At 39.0% G+C, this 10287-nt stretch overlaps 1 protein-coding gene and 1 long non-coding RNA gene across 5 annotated transcripts in view; both read left to right on the top strand.

Annotated features, from left to right (window-relative positions):
- The window catches only part of LOC103130332 (protein NLRC3-like), a 14956-nt gene extending 4915 nt beyond the window's left edge, over positions 1-10041 (top strand). For 2 of the 4 annotated variants that reach the window (XM_016665817.1, XM_016665818.1), the window contains exons 4-6: positions 2930-3049; positions 4164-4309; positions 7791-10041. In XM_016665817.1, coding sequence (XP_016521303.1) covers positions 2930-3049; positions 4164-4309; positions 7791-9670 — 2146 coding nt within the window. In that variant the 3' untranslated portion in view covers positions 9671-10041. Of the gene's footprint in view, positions 1-640; positions 731-2038; positions 2186-2929; positions 3050-4163; positions 4310-7790 lie in introns of those variants that run through there. The other 2 variants (XM_016665820.1, XM_016665819.1) reach the window with 2 other exon arrangements.
- On the top strand, positions 5356-6360 carry LOC107834440 (uncharacterized). Its single transcript, XR_001660239.1, has 2 exons — positions 5356-5503; positions 6274-6360. It is a non-coding gene; the product is annotated as an uncharacterized LOC107834440 (long non-coding RNA).
- Positions 10042-10287: the final 246 nt, after the last annotated feature.

Here is a 10287-nt window from a genome sequence, read left to right as displayed (position 1 = left end):
CATAAAACAGGAAAGTGTGAATATTGTGAGAAGTTTGAAACAATAGCGCATGTTATTTTAGAGTGTTATAAATATGAAGAAGAGACAAGATGCATGTTGAGAGAGTGTGCAGGTATTAAAGAAAGGTTTAGGTAGTAGATTTTTTGAGGAGGGATTTGGGAAGTAGACATATTCAAATAATTATTCAATTTCTTAAAATTTCATAGAATCTGAGTAGAGTAATATGGTTGTGAATGGGTAAAGAATAACTAAAGCTATAGGCAAGCAAGGTTATATAAGTAGGTGTGTATGTGTGAGTGTATGTTTAGTCAGAAATTCTTGTAGGGATTAGGTATGAAGTAAAAGTAGGGGAAGATAGATAGATCATCACAAACCACACTCCATACCAGTAAGTGCTGGCAATGCTACTAGCAGTTTGTTGCCAACCGCCAGTAAAACCAACAAGATGAAGAATATAACCCTGTGGATAAACAACATCATGGCTCCTTTAAGCTAAATATGCCTTGAATGCATCATGACTGGTAGAGAAACTCATAGACATAATATAAGGATATTATATTATATTATGTCTATGGAGAAACTCAAGTGACTTCCTGTAAGTCACCCTTCCTCACTCACTTCCTGTAAGTCACCCGAGTCTCTACCAGGCATGACATGTTTGACAGGTAGCAGGAAGAGAAGATAAGCTCTGAAGAACGAGTGAATTAAATCAAGTCTCTCAGAGTTGAAGGTAAAATCACTTTTTACTGAAACTTCACTGCAGCTCAGTGAGTTTTTCTCTTTCTGAAGAGAAAAAGAGTCAGAACTGTTTGATTCTCTGACCTGTTTGATTCTCTGACAGATTTTTGTTCCAGAGTAACTTCCTGTCCCTGCAGCTGTTTTACAGAGTTTGGTGTCAGCAGCAATAAATGTGTTTCTAATGATTGTTTCTGGTTCTGTGGTGAACAAAGTTACTTTATTTGTTAAAACAAACAATGTTTCGGTTCCAACTGAACCATAAAACTTATCAGTGAACAGAGTCAGAACATGGACAGACATGTTTGTAGTTCTTTACGTCTGTGATCATGAGGCGGTTAGATATTATGCTGCTGCCATTGTTCTACACTTTGTTTTTTTATAATTCTTAAATGTTTCAGATGGTATAACTAAAATCAGACAAACAACTTTCTTTCACATGAAACGTTTTCAAATAATGACATCAGTTCTTAAGGGAAGAAGCCATTTTTACAAACCAGGTAATATGTGGACATATTATTTCCTCATTAAATCATGAATTCACTTTGATTAACCAAAGTTAGCTGATCACTTTCTGCTGCATATAATGTTAAAATGCGGCTTAATTTGATTAATGTTACAAACTAAGTTCAACCTTTGTTGTGACGCTGAGGTAATAAATTCAATATGTGAAAGTTATTTGGGGGCGGGGGGGGGAATTGATGGATTAAAAATTTACATCAGCTGTACAAACATTCATTTTAATCCAAAAATTAAAAATCCAAAAACTCTAGATCACTCCTCTTTAGGCTTCAGTTTTGCTTCTGTTCAGCTGGAAAACGTTTTGTCACATCCACACATTTATCTGTTCTAAGCATCTGTTCAGTGATTGGATGGGGTCAAAGGTCACCTAGTGACATCATAATGTAGAGCTGTGTATCATTTAGTCCTGGTAAGTAATCTGATTACTTTGCTATAGCCTGACCTTGTGGTGGAACACAGGTGACTTCTGTCCTTTCCAGTGAGAAGTTACCTGAAATCCCTGTTCTGTAGTCAGACTGGAACCAGTCCAGTACTTGGTGATTTCTACTGGTTCATGTTTTCTTGTCTTGTTTTTGGCAGAAGCTTCTTGTTTCTGTTTGAAAGACCGAGAAGTTTGATGTCACAATTCCAGACAAAACCATTAAGAGACGTTTAGTTTCTGAGGTTGAGCTGGAATCAGGTTCTTCTGATCCTCTGAACTCCTGATGGGAACAGCTTCTGCTTCACAGGACACTTACTGGACCTGGACTACTGGACTGACTGGTTCTGGTTTCTTTCTTAGGCTGACTGAAGTCCAGAAGATGGAAGATCTGGATCTAAAGAAGGACAGAGCAGAACCTCCTGGACCCATCAGTCCGTCTGTGAGGAGTGACCGGTCCAAAGATGAACCTCCAAAGTTCAGTTCTGAACCTGGACCCTCAGACAGAAAGTAAGAAACCAGTTTCTAAATATAGATGATATTAACTGGTTGATCTTTGATCAAAAGTAACTTAAATTTCTTCCATATTAATTTAAAGTTAAACATGAAGGATGTTGGTCAGTAAATCAGTTTGAATGAAAAATGATGAAAATGTTGCATGAAAACAAAAACCAGCAACAATGTGAGGAGCAACGACTCAGATTGTCTCTGAACTGGATGTTGCAGCAACTAGTTGACTCTTTACTCTGCAGTAACTTTTCCATCACTAGTCTCTCGTCTCAATCACGTCACTAAACTGATTTTTACCAGAAGATGAACCAGGTGAGTTTGTCAAAGTTTAAATTGTATAAACTTCCAGAAAACTGAATAAGAGTCGAAACACTGAATTTCTTTATCTCCAGACTAAAAACCATCTGATTTTAGTGGCTTTGATTATAAATGAAACAGTGACCAACATATTTGATGGTTATGATTTTGGTGATGCTCTCATCAAATATAATGTCTGTTCAGTTGTTGAATGCCTGGTGTTTTCTTTATAGCTTTCTGCTTTATTATGCAAAGCACCTTGAACTGCCTTGCTGCTGAAATGAACTGAACAAATAAACTTGAAGGTTCAGTTTGACCCAACAGATCAGTCTGAATGTTTCACTCTGGAGCTTCAGACCTGCAGCAGTTTGTGTTCAGAGCTTCTTCTCTGGTTTTTATCTCAGTTTCTCACTGATTGATCTGAATAACAACATGTTTGTGTTTCAGAGGTCAGAACCACAGAGGGAGAGCAGAACCTCCAGGATCCAGCTGTCCCTCCATGAGGAGTGACCGGTCCAAACGACACAATCCAGAGTTCAGTATTGAACCTGGACCATCAGAACCAGAGTAAGAAACCAGTTTCTAACTGGTTCATGTGACTCTGTAGAGCAGACAGGTTCTATGCTTGGATACACGAGGAGACAGGCAGAAAAATAGAGGCTTTATTATGCGTCCATTTTCTGTTCCATGATATTTATTAACGTTGATGACTAGTGATTGATTCATGGGATAAACTTTGTCCAACTCCACAACAAAACTCAACCCTAAAACCTTGAAATTAAAAAGTTTCTTCATAAACTTTTTAATTTCTTATTAAATCCAAGATTTAACCAACAACATAACATTTATCTACTTGGATTGTGATCATGCAGTTATGCATCTTAAGCTAATTTGAACCTAAATGAACTTTAAAACACATTTCTTTCGAACTGTAATAACAGACAGACTAAAGCAGAAGGTTTTTAGTTAGAAACTCAAAGCTTCAAAAATCTTTCTTACCTCCTGTTTTCTACTGTCTCTTTGCTTCAGAGCTTAGAACCAGATGGAAATCATTACTAAGTCCATAAAAGGAACCAGACCACCTGAATAAAACAGGAACTGCACTCAATAAAGATGGACTGTAACAAAGACTACAACTGCAAACAATAAATCAGGACAAAAATAACTACAAAGTGAACAGAATCAAAGTCCAAAGGATCATGAGGTCAGATTTAGTCGACCCAAATTTATAGGACTAATAAAAGACGTGAACTTTAGATAACTTGTTGTTAGCTCTGCTAGCATGTCCACAAAATGATCTGCCACAGCATAAGGCTCTTTATAAAGAGCTCAGATCAATGCAAACTGGGTCTGAATAGTGTTACTGGTGTTACTGAAGGATCCAACTTTCTCCACTGGGATCTAGATTAGAATCAGTTTCTGTTTCTTTCAGCCTCTGATGGATCAGACAGAATCATGATTATTGAACCAGAACAGATTCAATACAACAAAAGGAAGATCAATCATGATACCAGATATAATACAATAAAGAACTTTAAACCAGAGAACATCAATGTTCTGAAGTTCTGTTCTGACCCAGTTTCTGGTCTCTAGTTTGTGGTGGATCTTCATGAACATCTTCAGCTCCAGCCTGTTGTTAGTGAAATATTTCAGTGATGAATAAATGTCTTTACTTGTCCAGGGTGAACCCCAGCTCTCACCTGATTCCTGCTGAACATCGGCACCAGTCCCTCCATGACCCTGCAGAGATAAGAAGTGATAGACAATGGATGGATGGATGGAAGGAAGATCTTCCTGTATGGAGGAAGAGGAGCAGCTGTGCGCCAGGTGAGACTGAACATCTCAGAGTTTCCTCCCATCGTCTCTGTTGAACCAGATCCACATCTTTAATTCAGATTTGGAGATTCAAAGTTTTAACCATCTCTTTGTAATCAATTATTTCAACTAAATCTGTTTTTCCAGCTGGTGTAAATGTGTTGGTAACTCTGGTTAATATAATCCCCATTTAATTTGAGCCTATTCAGAAAAATACCTGTAAAAATTATATGACAAGTGATAAATGGACTGTAAATAGATCAATAAAGTTCAGATAAAATATTACAAAATGTAGCAGAGCACCAATCAGATATTGGTTGATTTTACTGTTCAATATCATTAACATTGATTAATGGTAATCTATTCTTGATTATAAATGGAGGGTATAATATTATTATAACTGGAAAATTCCTGAAGAAATTTAAATGGGGCCTGCAGAAGTGTGCCCATTGCTTTGGACCTAGCAATTTAGCCACAACTCACACAGATGGACTTGCACTTGGTAATATCAGAAGTACATCTGTTTAAAATACAATAACAGAAACTATTGTCAGGTCTATTATCATACTGATATGGTTGATTTAGCTCACGATTACAGTACAATGGTTGAACCCCTTTCACAATGAAATTCAGTCTGAGACTCTTGAGTACAAGCTTCGCACATGTGGTTCTCACTCATGGTCCAAAATAAAAAAAAACATGAAGACAGTGGGTAATTGTTAATTTCTTTAAAAAATTCAAACTTCATAGTAAGGATTTTAATTTACACTCAAAAATTCAGAGAAATAATAATTCTATGTAAACAAAATATGAATAGTCACAGGAAATATGTATTCTTCTCACAATGCATTGTGAGACCTGCGTACGACTGTTTGTGAGACTACTCACTGCCTCTCTCTGGGACTTGTTGCTCTGGTAATTAATTATCTGGACCTGGGCTGGCTTTCTCTATAAGACAGGATGCTGGAGACAGAATTTCTATACTTGTGACATACCCAGCGTCGGTCTCAAGGACCTTGACAATAAACCATATGCCTTAGCAAAATTTTGAAAACATTTTATGGGAGCAGGTGTAACATAGTTAAAATGGTTGAGGTTAAATCCTGCTAAAATGCACCATCTGCTGGTAAAAAGTTGTATTGCATTCACCCTAGAAAGAGCGAGGTATTATGGGTAATCCTCAGAGCCATGAGGATCACTGACGAGGTAACGTGTCTCTGTCATGTGTTAAAGAAATATTATTAATGCATTTTGTGAAGTGCGTTTGTGGTTGTCGTTTTTGCATATTGTTGAAATATGTTCGGTCCGGGTCACGGCACCATTGTGGCCTATGTGGTTTTGGTGGCTTCTATCGGTGTGGTAATGAACGACAAGGAGCTGCTCAAGTTGGCATCAGCTGTTTCTTTAATTCTCCATCTGCATTTCACAGAAAGGGCATGGAGGTAAGGTCAGTCTCTGGCATAAAACAAGCTCCTCGTCAGTGATCCTCATGGCTCTGAGGATTACCCATAATACAATAACCACAATAAAATAATTTAAAATTACAGTGATCGTATAGTGGATTTTGTTTTACATAAAAGGACAACCAGTGAGTCTCCTTTTTAGAGAAAATAAAGTAACTAATTAAAATGTTCTGAAAAATAAAATAAAATGCTGACATTTTATTTACTGGATGCCATTTTTATATTAACAGTTTTATACAATGATGTGGTTAATTTATGTTTCTGCACTGTTCTAAAATGCAAGGTTATATAAACTAAAACATAAAAATGGCATCCAGTAAATAAAATGTCAGCATTTTATTTTATTTTTCAGAACATTTTAATTAGTTACTTTATTTTCTCTAAAAAGGAGACTCACTGGTTGTCCTTTTATTGTAAAACAAAATCCACTATACGATCACTGTAATTTTAAATTATTTTATTGTGGTTATTGTATTATGGGTAATCCTCAGAGCCATGAGGATCACTGACGAGGAGCTTGTTTTATGCCAGAGACTGACCTTACCTCCATGCCCGTTCTGTGAAATGCAGATGGAGAATTAAAGAAACAGCTGATGCCAACTTGAGCAGCTCCTTGTCGTTCATTACCACACCGATAGAAGCCACCAAAACCACATAGGCCACACAGGCATGTGTATCTATGTCATGACCGACTTTGAGATCAATAGGGCAATATTTGTGCTTGTGAGGGTGACTTAAAAGAGTTTTGGAGTCAGACCTCCACTGTGCTGTGTGTTTCAGAGAGAAATATTACTGATTCTGTGAGACACTAGGCCTAGATTTGTCTTGTTTTTCTCAATTTATGTGCTCATTTTAACTCAGAATCCCACTAAAAGTAATACTTCCCTTCTTGGGATCAAGCTGAACATTTTGATACCATTTTTGTGGGGGTGACGCAGCGGTATGGGTCACATGAATGGTGATGGAAGAAAAATAAATAATAAAGAGATCACTTGTTGGGTGTTGAACAGTAGGTTCCTGCCATGCATTGACTCTTGTTTTATTTTTATTGGTCATTACACCAGGCCTATAAGGTTCTGCTTTAAATCAGAACTGAAAAACCCAAACGAAGCAGAAGTTGGCTTCAGATTGCAGAATCCAATCTGGAAAATGACTGTAATGAAGGTCTTCATTACTTGGCGGCACAACACTTAAAATGTGTTAAATGATAAAAGAAATGCATGATGAAGGAAATGAAACAGATACAAACAGATTGAAATGTTTATTTATTGGGTGTTTTCAGTGGCATCTCAGCTGGAACTGATCATGTCCTGTTAAAATACAACAAAGGAATAAAATAGGTATTGATTGTTAAAATGTTTGAAGGCTTTGTATGGGTGTGGCTTACCTCTCTCTTCCTCTGCAGGGTGTTCAGGCTAAAAGATTCCCCGGGGGCCTGAGCACCTTTTAAAGGTTCCGGAAGAGACCAAAGCAGATGGAAGAGGGGGAGCAGTAGAGTTATACATTTTATATATTTAATGTTGGATTTGTATTTATATGAATAAAAAAGGTCTTTTAGAGATGCTTAGAATGACTAGAATTTGATAATATGTATTATCATGAGGATTTAGTTAGTTTGTCAAACCTTGTTTGTGTGTATGTATTTTGTTTTACCCTGTTTGTGAATTGGAACAGTCTGCAACTATAAAAGGCTGCATGTTGGCCATATTGAGGTGTGTGTTGCTGCTGAGACCCTAAGACACTGTAAGCAGGGTTGTTTGTTGTTAAATGTTGGTGAATAAACACCCAGTGGGGTTGCACAGTTTCTCTGCCTCAAGTCTCCTACTTCCTCCAGCCGCTAAGGGCCATCCTAACAATGACTAAAGGGCTGCATTTAATGTCTGAAAACAGAATAGATCTGATTGTTTAGCATCACATCCTGTGAAGTCAGAAACCATACAATGATAAGACCTCCTAATGTTCCAGATGGTTTTGTTCCAAATTTATTACTAAAGCAAACATGTTTTTACTTATTTTCTTCTGTGTTTCAGAATATGTTGGTCTGCAGAAGGTCCTACAGGAACATAAGATCAGTCTGAGGACGAGATGTGAACATGTGACTGAAGGAAGTGATGAAACAGGAAGTAGAACCCTCCTCAACAGGATCTACACTGATCTCTACATCACAAAGGGACAGAGTGAAGATGTTAACACCCAGCATGAGGTGAAGCAGCTGGAGAGAATTTCCAAGATCCAGAACCTCCATGACTATCCAATCAGGTGCCATGACATCTTTAAAACCTTCCCTGACCAACATGGAGCCATCAGAGTGGTTTTGACCAATGGCGTTGCTGGTGTTGGAAAAACCTTCTCAGTGCAGAAGTTCACTCTGGACTGGGGCGAGGGCTTTGAGAACCAAGATGTCAGTGTGGTGGTTCTGCTTTCGTTCAGGGAGCTGAACTTGATCAGAGATGAGCAGCACAGTCTTCTCTCGCTGCTCCATGTTTTCCATCCAACACTCCAGAAGCTCCCAGCAGAGCAGCTGGATAATTGCAAACTTCTCTTCATCTTTGATGGGCTGGATGAAAGCAGACTTTCACTGGACTTCAACAACAGTCAGCTGGTTTCTGACGTCACTCAGAAGTCATCAGTCAACGTTCTGCTGACAAACCTCATCAAGGGGAACCTGCTTCCCTCAGCTCTCATCTGGATAACTACCAGACCTGCAGCAATCAATCAGGTCCCTCCTTCATGTATTTCCAGGGTAACAGAAGTACGAGGCTTCACCGATGCCCAGAAGGAGGAGTACTTCAGGAAGAGATTCAATGATGAAGAGCTGTCCAGCAGAATCATCTCCCACATCAAGAAATCAAAAACTCTCCACATCATGTGTGCAATCCCAATCTTCTGCTGGATCACTGCTACAGTTCTGGAGAACATGTTGACCTCAGAGCAGAGAGGAGAGCTGCCCAAGACCATTACTGACATGTACTCACACTTCCTACTGGTCCAGACAAAGAGGAAGAAGAACAAGTACCATGGAGGACATGAGACAAGTCCACAGGAGCTGATGGAGGCTGACAGGAAAGTTCTTCTGAAGCTGGGGAGGCTGGCGTTTGAACATCTGGAGAAAGGAAACATCATGTTCTACCAAGAAGACCTGGAGCAGTGTGGTCTGGATGTCACAGAGGCCTTGGTGTTCTCAGGAGTTTGTACAGAGATCTTCAAAAGAGAGAGTGTGATCTTCCAGAAATCAGTCTACTGCTTTGTTCATCTGAGCATCCAGGAGTTTCTGGCTGCCGTCTACATGCTCCACTGCTTCACCAGCAGGAGATCAGAGGTGATCATGATGTTCCCGGGAGAAGAAGAAGAAGATGAGGACAGTGAGGTGATCAAGATGTTCCTTGGAGAAGAAGAAGAAGTTGAGGACAGTGACGTGATTGACATGTTCCTGGGAGAAAACTACAATGAAATATCTCTAGATGAGTTCATGAACAAAGTCATGTATAAATCTCTCAGCAGTGAAAATGGCCACCTGGACCTGTTTGTCCGCTTCCTTCATGGTCTCACTGTGGAGTCCAACCAGAGACTCTTAGAGGATCTGCTGGGTCAGACAGAAAACTGTCCAGAAACCATCCAGAGCATCATCATCAACCTGATGGAGATGAACACTGATAGAATCTCTCCTGACAGAAGCATCAACATCTTCTACTGTCTGGTGGAGATGAACGATGTACCATTTTATCAGGAGATCAAACGGCTGCTGGATTCAGGGAAGCAGCAGCTCTCAGTGTCTGACTGTTCAGCTCTGGCCTTCATACTGCAGATGTCAGAGGTTCTGGATGAGTTGGACCTGGAGAAGTACAACACATCATCAGATGGACGACGGAGACTGGTTCCAGCTGTGAGGAACTGCAGAAAGGCTCGGTGAGTCCAGATGTTTTCATTGTGTGAATGCTGATTCAGCACTATTGTCCTCCTGTTTCTTCTTCTTTCTTCAAGTTGATTCTGGATGTTTTTGGCCTTTAACTACTTCCTTCATCCTCTGGATGATTTCAGCCATTCAAACATCTAAACATTCAGTTCATCCAGGACAGCTGCAGCTTCTGGTTTTTAGACATTTGATCATTTAAAAATATTTAACTTTTTATCAGTTTTCAGGTTGAAATGAATAGAAAACCCTGAACTCTAGAAAATGTCTATTTCCTCTCAGATCCAATCAGCCAGAGAGACTTTTTAAACTTTAAACTCTCTTCACTCGTTGAGCTGCTGCTCCATAATTCACCTTTTAGGATCTTTGACTGTTTTAAAAAAATAATGGTTTAGTTTAATGAAAAGTTGGACCATTAAAATAAATGATTGCTTTAATTATAAACTTTGTGAACAGTGTTGATCTTCTTCATCCTGTCATCATCCTCACCTCTTCCTCCTCCACTAGTTTCCTCTGAGTTTGTAACTGAGACCAAAATGTGGTGATTGTTGTCTGGTTCCAGAAAAAGTCCTAGTTTCTGTCAGATCCTCCCAAAGCTCTGAGAACTCTGCTTCCAG

Source organism: Poecilia formosa, unplaced genomic scaffold (genome assembly GCF_000485575.1).
Source record: "Poecilia formosa unplaced genomic scaffold, Poecilia_formosa-5.1.2 Scaffold625, whole genome shotgun sequence".
NCBI classification, from domain to species: domain Eukaryota; kingdom Metazoa; phylum Chordata; class Actinopteri; order Cyprinodontiformes; family Poeciliidae; genus Poecilia; species Poecilia formosa.
This window is presented reverse-complemented; position numbering and strand designations above follow the sequence as displayed.